Raw genomic sequence first — 23139 nt, 5'->3', positions numbered from 1 at the left:
CGTTGTTTCAATAAAAAACAATATATTTAGAGCACAACATTTAATGATACCTCGCATAGATATACACATATTCTTAAAAACTAAAAAACAATGCTCTTTTGAGAAGAGTTTTAAAATCGGAAATGTGTAATCATAACTATCACAAATTTTACTTACAAATACATAAAATAACAAAATGAAAAGGAGGCTAAAATTAATTCACATTGATTCATCAACAAAATTGAGATTCAAAATGAACAACAAAAGTAAAATATCAGTAGGTACCCTAACCTGACTAAGTACCCCTGTAGGGTAGTGAGAGAAATAGGAGGCGGATATAAAATTGGTACTTCATTAGCTTACAGCTACAAGTATCAAATACGAGGCTTACATGATAGTAACACAGATTAAAACCAACACGAATAAATAAATGCATTATGATTAGTATTAAATACTGTTGGCACTCGATTTGACAAAGGAACTAACTCTAAAATCTCACTCTTTGGTTTCCTGGCTTGCACTGGCCACCGCACCATCACCGTTGGCCACATAAGCACCACCATTAGCCACAGCACTGTGACCGTTGGCTACAGCACCTCCGTTTAACCCAGAACAGTGTCCGTTGGTCACGTTACTGTCTCCATTAATTTTTGGTCCCCCGTTGATTTCATTGTCGGATTTTTTCATAAGCAGCTCAATTCTAGATGGCAACTGTTCCAGTATCTCTTCAGTGTCCTCAGTTTCAGCTGTGCTTTTTATATTCTCTCTTTTTTCGGCGATGTGATCAGCTAGCAAGTTTTGGCCCACGACTTTGGCCATGCTAGCTGCGAGGTTGAGACTGCCCTCGTCATTCATTTTCCCGAGCATTGCTGACGCTTGCGCTATTTCTCCGAGGGCTACGTAGCTGTAAAATAATGACATTCGTTTAAGAATCAGTCTGAAGCTTTTGCTTTTAAACATAAAGTACCCACTTCAAATTGACATTACATAATAATAATGCTGGTGGATCGACTTATGGGCAGTCAATTTTCATTGAAGGTAGCAGAAACAAATTTGTATATGAAGTTATTGGTATATTTTTACAGCATTGGAAACAAATTAAAACCAAATGAGTATTTGGATGTAAAACCCGGTCTGCGAGCACGTAGAATTTTGTCCATTGACCCCAAGCTACCCATCCTTATCGCTCGTAAAATTCTACGTGCTCGCAGACCAGACTATAATAGATTGAAAGCGTACCATATAGCAGCTCGTATGTAGAGTCCGTCATGCAAGTTGTCGCGCGCCCATTTCCAAAGTGTCTCTTGGGCAATGCTATCCATGTACCTGGAACGATGATCAGAGATTGGTTACGGTCAGCGTATTGTGTGTCATAACTTTACGTGCTAGGGCTGTACCTATAACATGAGACCGACGCATTCTCAAGCAGTGCTACTCCTAAACGTCGTATACGTAGTTTCAGGTGTATTTGTCACTGTCGCTCATGCTGGCGTCTTGCTTTGTGGGAGAGGGATAGAAACATCCGAACTTCGGATTTTTGGGAGTCGCCCCGCTGGTTTCTTGTTCAATCAAAAGGCTCAAGGAACCAGCCATTGAGCCCGGCAGTTTTGCAGAACTTCGTCTCGCCAAATATGCGCCTCGACTTTACGACTAGATACTGGTCGAAGATAACCCTAAGTCAAGTCGCGTGTTTCCACTCTAGGTCAATCTGGCAAGTAACTCAGTATAGTTCCAAAATACTGAACTGTCCTATGCATGACATTGACAGGGGGGCGCCACCGTCCGGATACCGGATCGCTGGTTCCGATTTTTGCCATGTTGGAAACCATATAGTTAAACGATGGTAGCGCCCCCTGTCATTGAGTTTGGTGGGACAGTTCAGCGTGGGTCATCTATAGCAGTAAGTTGACTTGGGCGCACTTGCCGACAGTGGGGTGGGGATAAAGAAACTTGTCGAGTTCTTATCAAGTATGTGTTCACGTTGACTTGGCTTGGCCAATTTCCCGCAGTGTTCCCGCACCATTTAGGGCAGTAAAAGGTGGTGTATGGTCCCAGATGTCCGTTACCTGATCCGGCACAAGATATACGCTTCCTGGAAGAGCCGAGCGTCCACTAACGTCTGCACCGCGGCCTTCACGTCGTGCGCGCCCAGCTGAGTCGCCGTCTTGCGGAACACGTACCCGCCGTAGTTCTTATTCTCTGAGAAATAAGACACAAACTTATGTATAGTCAGCGTCAAATAGTTCGGACACTAGAGGTCAAAAAGTGATACAAAAATTTGACACAACATTATTGCATTGTAACAAAGACGTGTTGCGAACTTATTGGCTATTTTGATTGGGTGTCACGAACAATTTGACGCCGACTGTACATTCAGCGATGCCACACATGCAGTCATTATACACAAACTCTCACAATGGCGTCAAAGATTATGAAACATCTGTCACAACTGTAGCGGCGCTCACTCAATGTAATTTGACAACCATTTGTTGCGACGATTTTGTAGCCAATTTGTATGGTAAATATAAATTACCTGCTAGTGTAAATGGATCATAGTACAGAAATTAAACATACCTGAAAGCTTATGTTCCTCTCCTTTTGCTACCAATCTATCAATCTGTGCCAAATATAACTGGGTCGCGTCCTTCCAATACCTATAACAATATATTTTTCATTATTTTTACAAGCTGTTGCTTTGAATACATATGGCATTCATGACAATTATTGGTACAAGTAAAACTACACATGGTGAATTTTTCTAAAGTAATTTGGATAAATTCATAACAAAACAATATAGCACAAAAATATTATGAAAAATAAGTTACAGGGTTGCCATGCAAAATACTGACAAGGACAATAGAAAAACTCTTGCTGAATGAGGGCTAGGTCACTGTCACTTGCTAGTGGCGAAGACAGTGGCGCCAACTTGTGAGCGCTGAAGCGGTAGGAGGACTAACGCATTTGCACTGCTAGCCGGTGATATACTTTATCGACGTCAAAATGTATGGACAAAATCGATAAAATGGCGTGGCGCATCCTAGGCCTACAGGATGGCGCCACCGTAGATTCACAGTGGTGCCAACACTGCCAACTATTAAGTCTTAACACGATAGTCCTTAATAAAGTGCTGTTCATAAAAAGACACGGTGAACTTACTTGAGCGACACACAAGGCGCTAAACTTAGCAGATACGGGCAAAGTATGTCTCGCTGGCTGGCGAATTGCATCATATCATCGATGTGTCCGCGGAATACGGCCAGCATAATCCAGCTCTCAAAGTGGTTCGTTTTCAGGTGGCATTCCACTGAAATAAAACAGATGTCGGTTCAAACTTAACGCTGTGACATATTGTGTTGTTTAGATAATAGCTTAGAACAATAATAAACAGTACAGTACAAACAGCAGCACATTATCCAACTCCCTGACAGTTCAAAAACGAAACTTGAATTGATTTTGAACTATATAATCTGTGGTCGCGCACTATCACAAAAGAAACACTATTTTTTTTTAATTGTTTATCCACATTTTAACTGCTAAACTTACTTTGTTCGTCCAGCAAATCATTGACATCCTTGACCGTTCCGAATATTTTAATCATTTCCATATCGTTCTGCGCCTCATCTTCCGGGTTTAAATCAAGTTCGGCGTCTGGTATTTTCTCCAAATATTCTTTGAAGAGGGCCTTCGCTATGTTCAACTCGCATTCTGGTGTCAAGGTTTTGTTCAGGATGGGTAACAAGAACCTTTTGGGTCCTTTCGGGACGTTCGTGCGGTTAGTTAGCCGCGTTGCCACTTGTGTCATAGTGGATTCTTCCTCCTCAGGCAAGGCAACCTTGAGTTTTTCTTTCTTATTTTTGCTACTTTTATTGTTGATCTTTTTGGGTATCAATTCTAGGTTATGACCTGAAAAAGATTTGTTTTTATAGCTTACAAATTGTAGATAAAAAATATTTTCAGAATTTAGAATTACGAAAGAATAACATTCGCAATAATTCATTTCATTACTAACTGACGAAAGTTTCAAGACTTTCAAGGGCTGATAGGTAGGAGACTGCCTACATTAATTCCAACCGAAATTAATTATTTTCTCGCCGATCACAAAGACTGACCAATGTGGCAGTTTATAATTTACCACACCCTTGCTTGGACTAAATCACATCTTAGTTCTGATCAACTATCTATCGTAGTATTTGCTCTCATACCCTTGTATTCTTCTGCTGGATAGTCGGCAGCGTCCCAGACGCGCAGTGTACAATCACCGCCGCCGGACATCACTAGTGTCGGCAGTTGTGGGAAGGCGGACCAACACGCGCCCAGCGTGTTAGCTGTGTGGCCCTCGAATATCGACACGCAGGTGGCGGTGACCACGTCCCATACCTAGCGAAATGTATCCATGTAAAGCCCGGTCCGTGAGCACGTAGAATTTTGTCCAATGACCCCAAGCTACCCATCCTTATCGCTCGCACGTAATTATGTTGCTGTCGCGCTCGCACACTCACTGCGGGCGCCCGTCGCACGGTCGCGACAGCAATATAATTACGCGCGAGCGATAAGGATGGGTAGATTATAGCTAGCCGTATTTTAAACATTATAAAGGTGGGTCTACGCTAGACGAGCCGCTCTACTCGCGATGTCAAGTGTGAACGTACAACGAGCCTACAACACTCCTTTGCGCGATGCAAACCAAACTACGTACCTACTATATGTGAAATTAACAGAGTTTAAACTAACATGTTTTAAATAAAGCATCTACTGATCTGTCTAGAAATTAATAATATCACAAAAGAAAGGCTACCTATCTATTTGATACTTCTAAATTGAAACCGGACGTAGGCAGCAGACGCGTCTAGAGAACTGGCGCTCCAATGTGAATGTCCCATGCCTATCGAAATATTCCACTGTTATCTATTTTGCTTTGGAGGCTACAAGAAACCTGTTTTGAGTCTAAGATGTCTGTCATGACTTGTAGAATTACTTTACAGAGACAGAAAACGGAACTGCAAACTGAATAAATATTAATTGATAGATTTTATCTACATAATTATTTTAATCATCTTATTGTTATTTCAGCCACAGGACGTCCACTGCTGAACATAAGCCTCCCCCAATGATTTCCATATCGCCAGGTTGGTGGCAGTCTGCAGCCAGCGCCTTCCTGCTACCTTTATGAGATCATCGGTCCACCTTGTGGGTGGAAGTCCCACGCTGAGTTTTCCGTACATACTTTAATAAACTTACATAACATCTAGACTTACCCTCACTGTGCCGTCTTGACAAGTGGATAGTAATCGAGCTTCCACATGCGGGTTCCACATAATTTGCAACACTGGCATTTTGTGGCCCTCCAACGTTTTATAAGTCTGCAGCTGTTTACTGCCATCTGTCGGCAATAACACAAAACAGTTTAGCCATTAATTCATTCAGGCAAAAAAGTCAGATAATTTACTGGTTAAATTATTATTTGTGCTTGCCTTCTTTATCTGTGTATTCCAAGATAACAATTTTGCCGTGTTTCTCCACAGAACACACTGCAATCAGATTTTTGTAGGGAGAATCTTCACTCGAGTTCGATGTCTGATGTGGATGCCAGTCGACAGTGTGAATCATTTTACTGTAAAAGAAACACTGTTCAGTAGATTTCTTGTTAGGCATCAGCAAGAACACATTGTAATGTTATTTAATTTGAGTTTTATGTGACTAATTCACAACGATAGACTTCTGACACAACACTTGCGATTGGTGGTTTTCATCTGTAAAGACTGCTTGGAAACGGTGATACTGTCAGTATTTTTAAGGTCTCCCTGTCTGCTTAAAAACGAAACATTTTTTTATGCGTAACAAGACAGGTATTTGACCGCAAACGCACCTGGTGTTAAGTGAGATGAAGATTACGTAGGGTCCCAATTTCCAGGGAGGACAGGGGAGCTGATCATCATGCTTAGAATCAACAGTGCCCTGCGACCTAATCCCTACCTGTACAGTTCCTAGCTATAGAAGGCGTAGTATCACCAGTGTCGTAATTAGGGCGGTGAGAGCGGTGTCCTGTGGGTCTAGTCAAAATGCCATCGCAAACCAATGTGAAGTTTTCACTAATGTCAGTCGCCGCGTCACCAGTGATTCGATTCGATCGGAAAATGGCAGCCAAAATGCACATTGAACCACCAACGACGCGGCGATATAAAAGTTCATTCAAAATCGAATAAAAGTTAAAAAATGTCTATGACTTTGCGATTGTTTTTACTTTTTCTAGCTTTTTTTTTTTAAATTAGTTTCTTCCTTCTTTCTGCTCTCTGTTTACGTCTATGCTTCGCTGTCAAACTAGCTGTCAAAACGACATCGCGATACGGATTTGTCAAAACAGCCTTAGGGTGGGTTGCACCATCTTAGTTTAACTTTGACAAACGTCTAAAATCTGTCAAACTCCATACAAAAAACACCGGTTAACGTCATAGTTACGTTTAAAGTTAGGTGGTGCAACTCACCCTATTGGTTTTCGATCGAATCCAAGCTTAACACCGGGGTTTTAGTGATCGCAATGAAAATGGCGGGTGTTGCGATTCGATTCGATTTTGATTGAGTCTTAAATGCATGTTGGCTAAGCCTTTGTATGGGAAATTTCAAACCAGTCTTTCGATTATCGATAGGTAGGGCTTTGCGATTCGATTTTTTGTCGTTTGACTAAGCCTTTTTTGTTATCGACCTCTTTTGCGATTTGTTTATTTGTTTGCGACTGGTTTGCGATGGGTTTGCGATTTTAAAGTGCGTTTTGACTAGACCCGCAGAACGGCACAGAGCGCAGATTGTGAAGGGTCACTGAAAAACCTAACTGACGGCTGACAACCACGCCGTTGTTATAGAAGGCAGGTATCTGGCTAGGAGCTTTCAATCCGGTCGAATCAATTGCAGCTGGCAGCCGTGACGTCACATCGATGATCTGGTACGGAGAGGGTAAACGCGGGGAGGTGGCAAGTAATCGGGTTGCAGTGTCACTACAGAATAATAATAAGTACTACCACAGAATACGTACAGAAGTTTTACTTCGCGAAGTTATTTAAAAAAATGTATCCTCAATGTCATTAACAATATTGTGTAATTTAGCTTGTCTCAAGAGTCAAGCACCATTTTGTTGACAAACGTCAGTGATCGGCACTGCGCCGAAGCTATAGGGCTGACTTCGGTAAAATCATGTGACGTGAGGTGCCAAACTGCAGAAAATGGCGGAGGAAATACATTATTTATAGCCTGACCAGGAACATAAAAACCCTCGCCATGTTGCGGAAAATTAATGGTACTAATTTCTTTTAATGGCAACAGTAACTGAAAACTTCATTGACATATCACCTTGCATGTCAGTCTATTGCTGTCAAAGTGTAAACAAACTTTATTTTAAATGTGCGCAATTGATTTTGTGAATTAAATTGCTAAAATCTTTTTATAGTCGTGAAAGAAAAGTGGTTCACAATGGTGTTAAAGTATTTGTCGAAGAGAAATACTAAGGGTTCGGACAATATTTTCATTGAATAATGTTTCCGACAAAGGTTGTCAAATTGACTGACATGTTTATCATATAGTACAGTCAACTATGAAAATTAGCTGTGGTTTGTTTCAACTACCTATTTTAAAGTTTTTTGTCACTTTGTAAGTATTGAATTTTATGGAATTGGGAAAGAAGTACCGAGTTTGAAGCGTTCATGAGCAGACATTGTAGTTGAATATTCAAGTTCAGAATTTGATTATTGATGAATAATAATAAAATCCTACTTGCTCGATTGATGGTTTCATTTAATTTATTTAAACCAGTTTACCTATAATATAATATTTTTTTGTTAATTTATGAAAATATTAAATTAGCCTATAATCCTGAAACCTGATACATAAAGTTAGCCTATTAATTTAATACAGGTACGACTGTACCCAGTGTTGCACTATCAAATGCAATTGACGCGCCTCTATGCCAGGGTTTTTATGTTCCTGGTCAGGCTATAGCATGAATTATAATGAATAATATTAACTACTTATTTACCTCTCAGTGTCTTCAGGCAACTTAAAAAAGTACATTCTGTGTTTTTATTATTATTTAGGCAGTTACACTGCACAGTTTATTTAGTACACCATTTTCTTTATTTTTTTTCACCATTTTCCATCATACACAAGAATACGCGTGCGTGAGTTAATGCTCGCTCGTATGTGAGGCCTTGTCGAATAGTAATCCTGTAGGGTGCCATCGTGCGTGTTTTGTTTTCGATGTAAACTCGCGGAGATGCACAGGCCTGGTACTACGTACAGGTTTTCTTCGCGAAGGTATTTAAAAATAATGTATGCTCAATGTCGTTAACAATATAGTGTAATTTAGCTTGTGTCAAGAGTTGAGCACCATTTTGTTGACAAACGTCAGTGATCGGTACTGCGCCGAAGCCATAGGGCTGACTTCGTGAGGTACCAAACTGTGGAAAATGGCGGAGGAAATACATGAATATGCATGAATTATATTTTGTGTTTCTATTTTTATTCAAGCATAAGCAGTTAAAATACTGCACAGTATTAATTACACCACCGTTTTACATACATAGTTTATTGTCTTTACAATGCAAATGCTCGCTCGTGATTGTCCTGTCAATTAGATATCTCAAGAGGTGTAGTCGCGCGTGTTTTGTTTTCGATGCAAACTTGCGGAGATGAACAGGCCTGGTGTCACTCACCTGAACGCCAGGTGTGCGGCTTGCACGTCATAAGGCGCGCGCGGCGACAGCACGGCCACACAGCCCGTATTGCTACCGCACACCATTGCGTGCGGTAGCCAACGCACGAAGCTCACCTCCATCTGCTTGCCTTCCACCACCACGCTCATGGGTGAAGGCGCTGCGGGAAACAGGTGGATATAGAGATTTTAGAGATCACACTAATAGAAATAATACATCACATTACAATATCAGTCCACAAGGCGAATGAGCTAAGGATATACCCTCTTTGCAGCCTTTCACTTGCTCGCAATCGACTAAACGAGTTTTTGATACATGTATCTTAGTTCAACACTGCCTGATAAAGGCTTCGGCAGACCAATCGCGGGGCAGTAGCAGCGCAGTTTGGATGCGGACAAGAAACTCTTTGAAGTGTGTCACACCAAATTTGAACGCGGGCCCGCGCTCCAACCGCGCCGCGCTGCAACTGCCGAACGACAAACAAGGCGGCGCGGGTGCGGGTCAGAAGCGGCGCGAACGCGGGCCCGCGCTGTTACTATGGCGGCCATATTAGCATGACACACCGGACGCAGGGCGGTAGCAGCGCGTTGAAAGCGGTTTTCGAATATTTAAATTTTTGACAACCGCCCGCGTTGCAACTGCTTTGAAACTGCGCTGCTTTCAGTGTGCCTCAGCCGCGCTGCAACTGACCCGCACTGCTTCTGACCCGCGTTTGGTCTGTGGAAGCCTGAAGTGTTTGGATTCGCAAAGAAATATCTGTGTCAAAATTCAACTAATCATCATAGAACTGACCTTCATCAGGCTTGTTCGCGTGGTATATGATGAGGTCGCCGCCCGCGCAAGCGTACAGGTCGTTGCCCTCGCCCCAGCTGATCGAGTAGATGGCGCCACTAAGAGCGGGTATGAACGTACGAGCGGCCTTCTCGCATTTGCCGCTGGTGTCTAGTAGGCCGATCTGAAATGACGCGGCCGTTTAATTTTATGTCCTTTGCTATAGAACATAAAGCTTGGAATCCCGCAAAGGGTAAATTAAATGGTGAGCATGAAGACTACAAAAGTTGTGATTGCTGGTATTTTTTTCGTAAAATGAAAATCATCTCTCAACAAATCAACTCTTGTATTGTAACATGCAGTCACATACCTTGGAGTATAAACTCGCATTTGATTCAAAAACCACCAATTAACATAATTAATTATAACAACCAATGTTACAATTAAAATAAGATTAATCTAAAATCCAATGTCTCATTGATTAATTTGATAACATTGCTTGGTATTGTATGGTAATTAAAAACAGTCAGGGAAAATGTAAAAAAATACCCTCGATTCTGCAGTTCCAAAAGCCACCAAATTCTCCCGAGTAGGATGCCATGCGACAGTCAACACTTTGCCCTGGACATTCTGCCAGTACGTCGACACATGTCCAGGGCTCAACTTCATGTCATCATTCTCCAAGGTGCTGGTTTCCCATATCCTGACACACCCATCGCCGATGCTTATAGCCACTCTGGAAAAGACAAATAAAAAAGTTCAGTAATGACGTTTCACCAAATGACGTCCACTCCTGGACAAAGGTCTCCAAATCGTCGGTTCTACCTAGTGGGAAGCCTGCCCACGCTACGTCTTCCGGCCCGTGGTCGAGACTCGAGAACTTTTCTGCCCCAACGGCCATCATCTTTATGAGCTATGTGCCCACCCACAGCCACTTAATTTTAGCAATTCTGCGGGCTATATCGGTCACTTTGGTTTTCTTACCAAACCAGTAAAAATCGCAAATGGCAATAATCGCAAATGCAGCATTAAGCAAGAAAAGGTATTGTAGCTGACTATGGTGACTTCTCAATTTGCCTGATACAAATGGTGTGAAGGATAGTATAATATTTTACTCACTTGGACGCGTCGTAAGGGCACGATGCCACAGTATACACGAAGCCGCCAGACGTGGCGTGCTGAGCCACTTTCTGCTTGCTGTGCATGGAATACTGGATGATGTAGCGATCCTGCGAGTTGGTATACACCACCCAATCCACATCGGACTCCGACCCCGTCTGCACTCGAGGAGCGTTCGACGAGAGCGAGTATATTGAGCGCTTGTGATATCCATGGACTAAACCCCAATCCAATTTGTTCTTACTGTAAAAACAAAACATTTAAAACCAAATTGCATTAACCCTTATTCAAATAAAGGTAGATATATTACCACTTTGTTTACTTTTAAAAAAGGATCCTAATTTTCGATATGGTAATACTTAAAGATATCTTGGTCACTTATTTATATTTTTAAATATATTTTTTTACTTATCTATGCCATTTTACAACTTTTCAACGTCATTTGTCACTGTCAGGTAATGTCAAAGTCAAACAAACGGTTTTGGTGTGAAAAATTTCAAGTTTTTAGCGCGCGTTTTTGGTATTTTTGAAACTTTGTTCAACGAAAATTCTGATAGGTGTTTTTTCGATTCAAATTCCTAAACTTTAACATTTATTGTATAATCTCACTTATAGGCAACGTCTGCAATTGATTTATTCACATAATTTAGACATTTCAAAGAAGTGGTAAATAGTTTACCATTGTCCGATCCCGTCTTGACAAAAGTTTGATGATATATAAAAAAAACTGTTGTTTTTTGTATGTGCACAAATAAAACTAAATAAATATTTGGAGAAATTTTAAGTTATTTTGATAACTATTTACGTAACGTTTTGACGTTACGTAATTAGTGAATTGTTAGTTTCAGACTCAAGGTAAGCATCCTAATTGTAAGCATAATAAGTAATATTAATATTATTATTTTTTTATAAAAACAATAAATTTATTTCGTTCCCAAAATATTTAATAAAATATAGGTAGAACCAAGAGGAAGTCACTAGTCAAGAACCAAAAATAAAACAAAACGGACAATGGTAACTATTTTACCACCAACATTTAATAATTTGTAGTCATGAATGGATAATGGTAAATTATTTACCACCCAAAAAACTACCCCTTCCCCTATTTTTTTATAAATTTTGATCAAAAATATGAAATAAGTGACCCACAATTACCCAAAATCCACTTCAACTTTGTAAAAAAAATGCATACCAGCTCGCGTTTGAATAAGGGTTAACTTAATTATAATTCAAAATAATTTGGTTAATCAGTAAACCAATTAGTATTTTCACATAAACATGGAATTTTTTGTTCATTTATGCTTATCCTACTACATAATATTACTTGTCACTACCCACCAGTCAATTTTAAGTGGATCACATTGTAGTAGCTGATTCTTTCCATCTGCTATGATCAATAAATCTGGTTTGTACCATAATAATGTAGGGTAAGAAGGCAACAGCTTAACCTTCTGGTTTTTGCTGGGGAAACTGGGGACAACACAGCTGCCCACCAGTTTTCCAGCCTTAGACCATACACGAATGCTTCTGGAAGTTAAGATTTTGATATATTAGTCAATATTTATTTGGAATAAGTAAAATTATAACATAAAGGTAGCAGGGAAGCGCTGGACGCAGGCCGCTACCAATCGATCAACATGGAAAGCATTGGGAGAGGCCTATGTCCAGCAGTGGACGTCCTATGGCTGAAATGATGATGATGATGAAGTAAAATTATTTCAATTCACAGTTGACTTACCCATGTTTACCAATAGTGGCCAATAAATGTTTATGGACATGTTCACTGGCCTCAATTGTCTTTTTTGCTGTCTTTTTTTTATCAACATCAGATTCTTCTGTGTTATCACCAGGCTTATCACTGGTGCTACCATCAGGTTGTGCAGTATCAGTTAATGTAGAAGCCTTCTCACTATCTACATGGGTGTTTTCAATAGCATCTACCAAAGACTGTATAGCAGTTTCGCTTTCAGCCTTGTTCTTTAATATCTCCTCTTTCAGTTTCATACATTCAGCTAAATAGTCGTCCTCTTTATCTTCAGAAGCAACTTTTACGTATATATCTTCTGGCTGATACTTCTTATGGCCAAACTCGTCAGCCTCATGGTCCTTGTAGATGTCAAACAACTCATCTTCTTGTGTAGCAGCTGATTCATCGAAGCTGTCATCAGGCAAATTTTTCCCTACACCTGATGCTTCCAGTTCATTCACCGACTCATTCTCCAGTACACGACTCTTGAGACTAAGCCTTTTCTCTGACTCGTTGAGTGTCTTTTTGAGTGATAGATCATATTTAGGACACCAGCTAAGATTTGTGATTTCATCATCTTGACCACGGACTTTGTATACAATTCTACCCGGCCCTGAAAATATGATTATGATAAAATAAGTGTATTTTTTGCATTTGTATTTAAATAAGATTCACAATTTTTTTTACTCTACCCACCGTTTAAATCTAATAAAATGACAACTCCCTGTTTAGTTCCTACAGCCACATGCAGCGGTAAATGCGGTGAACAGGACATGCAAATTGGCCTGAATTGTCTGATATGATGGAATGTCTTCACAATATTTGAAACCAGGTTCCATTTCACAATACTTCCGTTACCACCAACTGTGATGGCGGTTGTTTCATTTGAGAATCCAACACCAGCTATTTCCTAAAAAGTAAAAAAAAAACAATGGAAATTTGGCAGAGAAAGGCAAAAAATACATAGATAACCGGCATAGTAGTTATTTCCACTTTTCTTGTAGAAAGAAAGAACTACAGGAGAAAGTAACAATTTCATCGCAAAAGTGGGTAGTCAATTCATTTGTAATGGATTTATAAAGCTATTTGATAGAGGGTTGGGTACTACTGAACTTCATCAATTCTGGGTAGCCATTACAAATTTCAAACCACTAATACACTGAAAACTGTAGGCACTGTCTTAGATAAGGTCCATACAAAGCTTCCTTTATTATCTCCTTAAACAGCATTACATTTTACTTAAATGATAAAAGTCCTGCAGGATGCAATAGAAATATGAAACACTAAACCTTTTAATTTTGAATACCTATGTGGGTAGTATTATTTTAAATAATAACAGCACACATTCAAATTTGAGGAAAGTGAATTTAGAAATTCTGATATCAATGCATAAAATGGTTGAAATTGATAACAATATCAATACATTATTGACAATAATAAAATTAGCTCCTTGATCAAACACACAGATCTTACCTCCTTGTCGCTACGATGTACATCATGACTTAGCAATAATTTGAATGTTTTTGACTCAAGTAGAGGCTCCAAGCTCCACAGTTTAACAGCACCACTGGCACTGCCAGTCAGTACAGTGCGTGTTTGTGGCCATTCCGGTGAAATATCCACACTTATGATCCTACCCAACAAAAAACCATTAGAATCTTGATCAACAGGGATGGTAGGCAACAAATGTAATTACATTTTTTAGGTTTTGGCTCTAAATATCGACAGTGCTAATTTAAATGGCGAAACAAGAAATCAATAATAAAATGGTTTGCTCACCTCTCTCCACAGGCTCTGTTGAGGACATGTGCTTTGTATCTTTTACCCTCTATCAAGGTCTTGTCCTCAGCAGATAGAGGCTGCAAAGCACAAAGACTCTTGGTAGGACCGCCGTACACCATCCACCCATCGTTGCTAACCGCTAAAACGGAAACTTGAAACCAGTTGGGCGATGGAGGCAATAAAGTATCATCCATGGTTGTTGAAGAATTTGAAATGATCGTTATAATCCAATGCAAGGTATCGACCTGGAGGTCGTGTATGAAAGACTGACGACGCGCGCAGAATACCAACCAACCAAGTAAGTAAATATTTTTTCACATTCACCCGGCACAGCAAGCAACAAATTTTATTTGACAGTATTGACAGTTGGTTGACAGTTCGTCGATATTTTTTTTCTTCGCCTGTGCCTACTACGGAGTAGGCTAAGGCACAAAATATTAAAAATGATCATGCTTTATCCTGTAACAATTTGGAAGTATTGATGTTTGCAATTAATAGAAAAGAAGAACACGTTTTGCTTTGAGAGTAAATTCTTTTAGATATCGCATAGATTCATCAAACACCTAATATATATCGTATCAATCGTGTCGTTCATTGATAATTTAGATACTGGCCAACACTAGTTTCCTCCAAGAACTCTGTGGTGATGTCAGTCCAAAGGGCTTGCACCCAGAGCCGTAAAACATTAAATAAAAAAAGTTGTCATATCATACTCAGTGTTGCCAGAAGGTTACTTTTGTAACCTTTTAGGTTACTTTTGAACTGCTGTGGTTACTTTTAGGTTACACTAATGAAAAGGTTACTTTTAGGTGATTTTTCAGAAATTGTAGAATTAACTTTACAGGTTATTCAGTAAAAAAAATATTAATAGTGACAATTTAAAAATTATGTCATAAAGTGCATTTAAACTTGAATTTGATGTTAGGATATAGAATTTTATCATGAGATGACATGTTGCTGGCAGGTTTTATTTTAAAAGTAAACAGCATTAGAATAAAGTTTGAAAATAATGACAGGTGTAGAAAAACGAGAAAATGTGACATTGTATCATTGTATTATTGAAGTTCGATAGATTCAGTTGTAAATGTTTTAATATTTAATATGTAATAGATTTTGATAATATTTTAATAATAAAGTGTGAAGTATTGAAGTGGCGGTATTATGATTGATTGAATAACCTCCCAGGAGTTGTGTGGAGAGTCACACTCCTCGAACAGGTTATATGTGCATCGTTATAGGCAATTAATCGGCTCGTTGTTGTATTTAGTGAACAAAACAAGATTAGATCTGTCGTTTCATGTTGGTTATTGTAGTAGACATCAGGAACATCCTAATTTGAATGATTTTGCAAATATTAAAAACATTTTTAGATATATTAAAAATACAGTTAGCAGTGGTATAAAATATGTTCGTGGTAGCGATCTAAGTTTAAAAGCATATTGTGATGCAGACTTTGCAGGTGATCCTGATACTAGGAAGAGCACGACTGGTTTTGTAGTGTTTTATGGTGGTGGTCCAATTCACTGGTGTTCTCGCAAACAGTCAGTAACTGCTTTGTCTAGTACTGAGGCTGAATATATATCTGCAGCCGAGTGTATAAAAGATCTGCTTTACATTCAGAGTCTGATTCATGAGTTGACAGGGGAGTTACCAAAAACACAATTGTTTGTTGATAATCAATCAGCAATAGTTTTGATTAAAAACGGAATCTTAAATAGGAGGAGCAAGCACATTGATGTGAAATACCATTTTATTAAGGAGAAATTAGATAAAAATTTATTAGAAATTTATTATTGTCCTACTAAAGACAATTTGGCTGATATTTTAACTAAACCACTGGATAGAACAAAGTTTTTGAGACTTAGACAATGTATAGTGAGTGATACATAGTGGACATTTGTGATGTGACGAATTATGTAGGTTTATTAGAATATAAGGTTTTTGGGAGTTAACTTGAAATTTTAATTTTAAGTTAGTTATGTAAGGTGTTTAGGTTAATTAATTCAAAAGTATATTTGTTGTATGGTTGTATTGGGTAAGTTAGTTAAGTTGGGTTTTAAGGAGTAGATAGGTAGTTGTTATGATTATATAAAGATAAAATTCAGAGGGGATGTTAGGATATAGAATTTTATCATGAGATGACATGTTGCTGGCAGGTTTTATTTTAAAAGTAAACAGCATTAGAATAAAGTTTGAAAATAATGACAGGTGTAGAAAAACGAGAAAATGTGACATTGTATCATTGTATTATTGAAGTTCGATAGATTCAGTTGTAAATGTTTTAATATTTAATATGTAATAGATTTTGATAATATTTTAATAATAAAGTGTGAAGTATTGAAGTGGCGGTATTATGATTGATTGAATAACCTCCCAGGAGTTGTGTGGAGAGTCACACTCCTCGAACATTTGATTTATTATTTGTTAAAAAAAATGAGTTTTAGCGAATGTTTTTCGATAATAAAACGCAAATCCATGAAACGTTTTTATACGACTGGTCACTTTTCGAATTTAGATGATCAATTGTATTTAAAGGCACTGGGTCTCTATCAGAAGGAACTCTAGGGGTGGAATCTCCATTGGCGTGGGTTAGCGGGCAAGGAGATAATAATATGTTGGATGGTTGACAATCACTCCCTACAATTTAACGTTCCACCAAACTCAATACGCTTTCAAAGATAACCTCGTAGCCGCTTGCTCACACTTGACATGACACAACTGTTTGACAGTTACCTTTTTCTGCGCATCATCTCTACAGTTTATACAGATAACATAATATTAAGATTGGTACTATTAATCATCAATAATAATTTGCAGCATCTGTGTCCGGCGCCGACATATTCATTTTCCATCCATGAACAACCTTACACAATCATCGCTCCGCACCCCCCCCCCCCCCGTATGAAGGTTACTTTTGATTCAAAAAGGTTACTTTTTTTTATATTTCTGGTAATTTCTGACTAGACCCGACTGGCAACACTGATCATACTTGTCAATTCAGTCAAACTTTTTTTGTTGCGAGAGATTTGTGTTTTGGTGTATTTTATTGAAAATCTCATCTTCCGTTATTGTTCTTTACACTTTTTTTGCACAAAATCTTCAAACTCACAACGTTTCAACGTATTGTTTAACTAGGTACCCAGTTATCAAAAGGAAGGCAAACTAAACAAGGCAATCATGGCTCACTACAAAGGTGCTGCTTCAGAAGCTGGCAGAGCCATGCACCTGATGAAGAAACGGGAGAAAGCGCAACAGGAAATAGAACTGCGCAAAAAGAAAATTGAGGAAGATTTGAAAATAGATAACATTGAAAACAAGTTTGCAACGCACTACGATGCTGTAGAGCAGCAACTAAAGAGTTCCACGATAGGTCTGGTCACTCTCGATGAGATGAAAGCGAAACAGGAGCATATTGTCCGCGAAAGAGAGAAAAAGCTGGCTCAGAAAAAGGCTGAAAAAGAAAAGGAGAGACAGAAGGAAATTGAAGCAAAACAGGCACAAAAAAATAAACAAAAAAGACAGGTAAATAAACAAACATAATGGAAATATTAATAATGTTTGATGATAATTTAATTGTAAGGCTCTAGAAAGTTAACGGTTGGTCCTAGAAAAAAAAGTTATCTGAAGATTAGTCTTATTTTTATCTATTCTAAACATTCCCGGCAAAAAAAGCCAAAAATTCAAAAAAAAAATTTTTTTTCATAAAAATTTAAGTCTCGTGCCCCATAGCGCCCCGTTTCCTATACACTGACCGTATTTTCTTTAATCTTTCAGATCCAGGCATTGTCCTTTGATTTAAATGAAGAAGAGGAGGAAGATAGTTTGTCTGATGATGACTCAAAAAAACCTGAAACCAGTTGGAAAGAGAAAGAACCAGTAAGATTAATTATTTTAAAATTTAAATAAGATTTGATGCCCTTTTCTATAAATTTCTACTTATTACTCCTTCACTGCTTGGTTCTTGGCACACAAATTTTGCTTGAAATAGTGCTTGATAGTGGTAGTTATAAGATGCTATCTCATTACATATTTTGTTCATGCAGGTAATAAAAAAAATTAAGAAAAATCCCGATGTTGACACCTCATTTTTGCCTGACCGCGAGAGAGAGGAGGCAGACTTGAAGTTACGTGAAGAACTCCGACTGGAATGGGTGATGACACAAGCCAGCCTCAAAGATGAGCCTATTACGGTCACATTCAGCTACTGGGATGGCTCTGGGCACAGAAGGAATGTCACTTTAAAGAAAGGTAATGTCATAACATCTTTTTATGGTCTGTAAGTTCAACTATAGTGTCACAGCTGTGCTACAATCATGTCATTTGTGGTGAATTTTATGAGGACATAAAAACACAGCAAAGGAATAAAATTCTAAGCCTGAAACAGATCAAATTTAAAGCACACCATAGTCCAATAATACTGCAAATTATGGCATCATTTTTGTCTACATCATCTTCATTGTGTACTGCCAAAAATAAAATTTTAGTTTCTCATATTTTACAGGTAACTCCATCTACCAATTTCTCCAAAGATGTTTGGATACACTGAGGCCTGAGTTCAGTGAACTGAAAACAGTTTCAGCTGACCAACTTATGTATGTTAAAGAAGATCTTATACTGCCTCATCATTATACATTCTATGACTTTATTGTTACCAAGGTATTTTTTTTAATTAATTTGAAGACAGTCTTAGAATATTATTGTAAACTTTATTACTATTGTGTGTTCTTTATGTTACAGGCCAGGGGGAAAAGTGGTCCTCTATTCCAATTTGATGCTACAGATGATGTCAGATTAGTAAATGATGCTACACAGGAGAAACAGGATTCACATGCTGGAAAAGTACTCCTTAGGTATGATTTTACATCATATAATTTATGAGTTTTTATAGTATTTAGTTGGTCATTATAATCATAAAGCATGTCAAATTAATTTTCAATGCATCTTAAACTAAGACCCATAAAAATATTATTGTGTAACCAAGGTGAATTCTGTACCTAGGCAGTAAAAGATTATTGTATTTAAATTAAAATAATTTATTTTTCTTTCCAGGTCATGGTATGAAAGAAATAAACACATTTTTCCTGCCTCCAGATGGGAACCATATGACCCCACTAAAACATACTCAAAGTACACCATTAAAGGAAAGTAATTTTAGCATAATTATGTAGAATAAATATAGATTACTTTTATAAAGCAATCTTGTTCACTTTATAGGCCTGTTAGAGCAATAAATAAGTATATTTATGACATAGCTGTGTAGTTTATTCTAAAAAACAATTCTCATTTAATAAAATTACCCTCGGAACCTGAATAAATATCCTCAATCCATTACATTAAAATTTCCAATTCCTTTTAATCTACATAATCAAATAACCCAATATTAGTCTAGGAAAACTATCTTTCTCATAACTTAAATAATGGAATAAACTTATGCAATAACATGATTGATCAATATTTACAATTTAACCTGTCTAATTTAAACCCTAAAGTCAACAGTTCACTAGTTTTTCTAAATCTTTCCATCTTCTGTCTTCTAGTTGCTCCAAGAACTGCAGCTTGCTATTACTGATGGTTTCTTCATGCTTTATGGGAGGTGCTTGTCTTTGGAAATGAATGATGGCAGCCAAGAGGTTCCATATTGTGAACTCAGGCCATAAGACATCAGTGAAGTAGAGAACACAGTTAGATATCTGTAAAAGATAAAATGATTGAGTGAGCTGACCTAATGGACATTCAAAAACATCTGCAACTATAAAACTAATGCAGAACTTCTAGAGTTTTTGTAAAATGTTACTTTAAAAAACTGTTATTTACCTGCCATATCATAAAGTCTGAGAGTCTCACTTCCCCTGAAGTCCGAACCAACAACTCGGGTTCCCCAAGCTCTAGTGTGTGGGAAACTAATTCTTCATCTATATCATCTGCATGAAGCTCATTGTTTTTCACACCATCTACAATGGCTGAAGCTGCCCTACTAATTTCATCACGTCCTAAAACAAAGTTAATTTATAAACTACATCCAAACTTACAAGATTAGGCATCATTGTAAATGATAAGTTTTCAAATAATATAGAGTACTGCATACCTGTGTAAGCATAAGCGATGTTTAGTCGTAACTTGTTGTTGTATCTGGTTGCTAACATTGCCCTAGACACCATTTTTCTTAAATCTTTTGGTAACATTGATAATCTCCCAGCTATATGCATACGGACACCTAACTCATTTATTTGGTCTCTAAAACAACACAACTACATTAAAATTTACAATCCTATCTTAATAAAATTCAATTTAAATCACAATGGCTTTAAAACTTATTTATTTGGCACTTACATTTCATCAATTAACCTCTGAAATTTATCTCTAGCAAGATCCATGAGTGCACTGACTTCATCTTCACTTCTTTTGAAATTCTCAATGCTGAACGCATATACTGTCACCTCTGGAATACCAAGATCAAGACACCACTGGAATATATTAAAAAAAACTTTATTTTCAAAAACTACAACTTGTTTTGTACACTTGCAGCAAGGTTGTGTTATGAAGTTAAGAGTGATGCAATGTTTGTCAATCCTGCCTTCATCATTCCAATTCAAACCTACCTTTAAAGTTTCTGAAAGCTTATCAAAGCCTTTAGAATGGCCAGCAGCCGTATTTTCATTGTGTTTTTTGGCGTAACGACGATTTCCATCCATTATAAAAGCTATGTGTTGCGGAACGCGGCCAGTCTTAACAACTTTGATACAGAATAACTGGAAGAACGATACGACGTCTTCTTTCACCCACGACATACTTATCGCAGAACACTCCCTTCACTTAATTTGAAAACTAACTTGTTAAACAATCTGTAATTTTAAAAGAATTAAACTAAATAACCTTGCGGTAAATATGATGTGTTCCTCATTTGACAACAACATTGACAATCACCTGATTTTGACGGATTACTAATGTTTGGCCAAAAAACGTTTCCCAAATTATCACATCGCAAACAACGTTTCGCAAATTTTCATTTGGCAAATTCTTATTTGGCAAAACAACTTATTGCAAACTTTTAATTCGCAAATGTCGTTTTTGGCATATTATTGTTTAGCAAATTATTGTTTGGCAAAATATGTTTTGCCAAATGTTTCATTTGGCAAAAATATTTCACGATAAACTATTTACAAAACAATTTGATTGGTGCATAGAATGGAATACAAATTAGCTTGTGGTTATTATTTTGTTTAGTGGGTAGTTTATATAAAATTTGTTCTAAATTAATTTTCATATTTCATTCTTTTATCGAAATTTCCAAATTATTCATTAACAATAGAGGTGATTCTAGCGCTCGGCGGCCGCTGCCGCGGCACGCTTCGCTCGCCTTCGCGCGTTAAGGGTCACTGTTCTAACCTAACCTAACCTACTATTTTCTGCAATACCTACTTTCTGCAACCATACTGTTTTCTGCAATCTCTTTGTTTTACATAAAATTCTTGTGACAACCACGATCATGTGCCTTATGCTTTGATTTGTGGGTAACGGTGGGTATGTGAAGTGTCAATTTGACCAAACAAATTATTTGGGATATAATATTATGGCAAAATAAAACATTTGCTATACAAAGATTTGCCAAGTAAAATTTTGCCAAATGATAATTTGACCAAATGAATTAGTTGCGAAAAGTACATTTGCTAAAAGTTTATTTGGGAAATGAAACTTTGGCGATAAGTTGTTTGCGAAGTGAAATTTGGCGAAAAGTAATTTGGCTAAACGGAAGGATACCGATTTTGACACGTAATGTTATTGTTGCTTTTTTTTTCTATAAAGCTAGCAAAGGATGTTCACATTATGTAGCAGCTTAACTGGAGGAAAATGCCAAATGGCCTTAAGTTTGCCTTATGGACTGTGTTTTATAAGTATATACGTTTTTATAAATAAATTCAACGAACTATTGATTCCGTTCATTGTTCGCTTTGGAAATCATTTCTAAATATAGGATCAAAACTTTTGTTGCAGTCGTATTGTATTTGTATAATCCGCCGTATTACACATGAAGCTAAAGATAAAAATGGAGGCCAGACTTGGAACAAAAACTTGAGTCAAATACCTACTTATCTCTATCTCGCTCTCTGTGGGCCGACCTCTCTTTTTAGTGTGGACTGTAGTATTGCTATCTCCTGATTTAAATCTCCTAGTAAATTCTTCGAAATAGCCAATTCACTAACCAAATCAGAAGTTAAACAAATAAATAATTAAATATTTGAACTACGATTACCTAGTTGAAATAAAAATCACAAAATTGTCGGCCGTTTAGGTTTAATGTGTTGGCGAATCAGGGAATTCCAATTCCTGGGGAATTGGTACCATGTGGCAACATCGGCCCAATCCGGCCCATCATGGCGGTTGTTTACTATTTTGTTCATTATGCAGTTAATTTCGTTTGAGATTGTTTACAGGAAATAATCATTGTTTTATCACAAGAAATGGTGCAAAATTTTGTAGTGCGTGGTTGCGGTAGTACGTGGTGTCCTGGAAGTGACATAAGATTCCACGCGTAAGTGTTTATTTCGTGATTTCCGACATTGGATCATTGTAAACATTTTTCACATTTTTTACAGTAATTTTTTCCTAAAACGTTTTACCAGTATTTACACTTATCATTTAATTATACCTATGTCAAGAAATAAAGATTTTACATTGAGTTTCATTGAATTTGAGCAAATTTATATTTTTTGTTTATTTAGAAAGAGAGAGTCTGCCCACAGAGAGCGAGATAGTGATACATAGTTTGTGCTTCAAGTTGGTATTCGGAGTGTGGCCTCCATTTTTATCTATAGCTTCATGGTATTACATTACGTCTATCATTAAAAACGCTGCGATTCAAGGATTAGCCGGATTTTCTTCGGTCATCATAAACTTTTATGCTCTTACTGCTTCCCGGTCTCCAGTGCGTTTTTCCCTACAAAATCAACAAAAACTAAAAACATTCAACATTTATTATCGGCAATATTGTTGAATGTTGACATGTTTTTGTTGATTGTAGGTATAGGGTACACACACTAACGC

General features: G+C 37.7%; 3 protein-coding genes across 3 annotated transcripts; 1 reads left to right on the top strand and 2 right to left on the bottom strand.

Moving 5' to 3' along the window:
• Window positions 1–25: 25 nt before the first annotated feature.
• Window positions 26–14464, bottom strand: LOC135073368 (gem-associated protein 5-like). Its single transcript, XM_063967521.1, has 18 exons — window positions 14095–14464; window positions 13789–13948; window positions 13012–13225; window positions 12307–12928; window positions 11907–12095; window positions 10569–10811; window positions 9999–10185; window positions 9471–9633; window positions 8679–8838; window positions 5451–5590; window positions 5235–5359; window positions 4182–4356; window positions 3523–3882; window positions 3136–3283; window positions 2554–2633; window positions 2046–2178; window positions 1219–1305; window positions 26–883 (listed from the first exon to the last, which is right to left on the bottom strand). Exons 1-18 carry the CDS (start codon window positions 14289–14291, stop codon window positions 475–477), a joined length of 3792 nt encoding a protein of 1263 aa, XP_063823591.1. The 5' UTR covers window positions 14292–14464; the 3' UTR covers window positions 26–474.
• Window positions 14465–17088: 2624 nt separating this feature from the next.
• LOC135073366 (protein FAM50 homolog) lies at window positions 17089–19348 on the top strand. Its single transcript, XM_063967518.1, has 6 exons — window positions 17089–17619; window positions 17872–17973; window positions 18141–18345; window positions 18599–18753; window positions 18835–18947; window positions 19147–19348. Exons 1-6 carry the CDS (start codon window positions 17275–17277, stop codon window positions 19244–19246), a joined length of 1020 nt encoding a protein of 339 aa, XP_063823588.1. The 5' UTR covers window positions 17089–17274; the 3' UTR covers window positions 19247–19348.
• A 51-nt stretch (window positions 19349–19399) lies between these two features.
• LOC135073367 (dehydrodolichyl diphosphate synthase complex subunit DHDDS) lies at window positions 19400–21024 on the bottom strand. Its single transcript, XM_063967519.1, has 5 exons — window positions 20697–21024; window positions 20428–20561; window positions 20183–20331; window positions 19912–20087; window positions 19400–19787 (listed from the first exon to the last, which is right to left on the bottom strand). The coding sequence occupies exons 1-5, from the start codon at window positions 20883–20885 to the stop codon at window positions 19587–19589; spliced, it is 849 nt and encodes a 282-aa protein (XP_063823589.1). The 5' UTR covers window positions 20886–21024; the 3' UTR covers window positions 19400–19586.
• Window positions 21025–23139: the final 2115 nt, after the last annotated feature.

This window comes from Ostrinia nubilalis, chromosome 7, assembly GCF_963855985.1.
Source record: "Ostrinia nubilalis chromosome 7, ilOstNubi1.1, whole genome shotgun sequence".
NCBI classification, from domain to species: domain Eukaryota; kingdom Metazoa; phylum Arthropoda; class Insecta; order Lepidoptera; family Crambidae; genus Ostrinia; species Ostrinia nubilalis.
Note: the sequence above shows the minus strand (reverse complement) of the source record. Positions and strands in the feature narration are given on the sequence as shown.

Bases quoted from the DNA above. Each gene is read 5' to 3' on its own strand.
- LOC135073368 (XM_063967521.1), bottom strand. From the start codon at position 14,291: ATGGATGATACTTTATTGCCTCCATCGCCCAACTGGTTTCAAGTTTCC. The intron at 13,226-13,788 runs GTAAGATCTGTG...TTTACTTTTTAG, and splicing joins TACATCGTAGCGACAAGGAG to GAAATAGCTGGTGTTGGATT. The intron at 5,591-8,678 runs GTGAGTGACACC...TTTCTTTTACAG, and splicing joins GCCGCACACCTGGCGTTCAG to TAAAATGATTCACACTGTCG.
- LOC135073366 (XM_063967518.1), top strand. From the start codon at position 17,275: ATGGCTCACTACAAAGGTGCTGCTTCAGAAGCTGGCAGAGCCATGCAC. The intron at 18,754-18,834 runs GTATTTTTTTTA...TTTATGTTACAG, and splicing joins ATGACTTTATTGTTACCAAG to GCCAGGGGGAAAAGTGGTCC. The intron at 18,948-19,146 runs GTATGATTTTAC...TTTTCTTTCCAG, and splicing joins GCTGGAAAAGTACTCCTTAG to GTCATGGTATGAAAGAAATA.
- LOC135073367 (XM_063967519.1), bottom strand. From the start codon at position 20,885: ATGTCGTGGGTGAAAGAAGACGTCGTATCGTTCTTCCAGTTATTCTGT. The intron at 20,332-20,427 runs GTAAGTGCCAAA...GTGTTGTTTTAG, and splicing joins CAGAGGTTAATTGATGAAAT to AGACCAAATAAATGAGTTAG. The intron at 20,088-20,182 runs GTATGCAGTACT...ACTTTGTTTTAG, and splicing joins CATCGCTTATGCTTACACAG to GACGTGATGAAATTAGTAGG.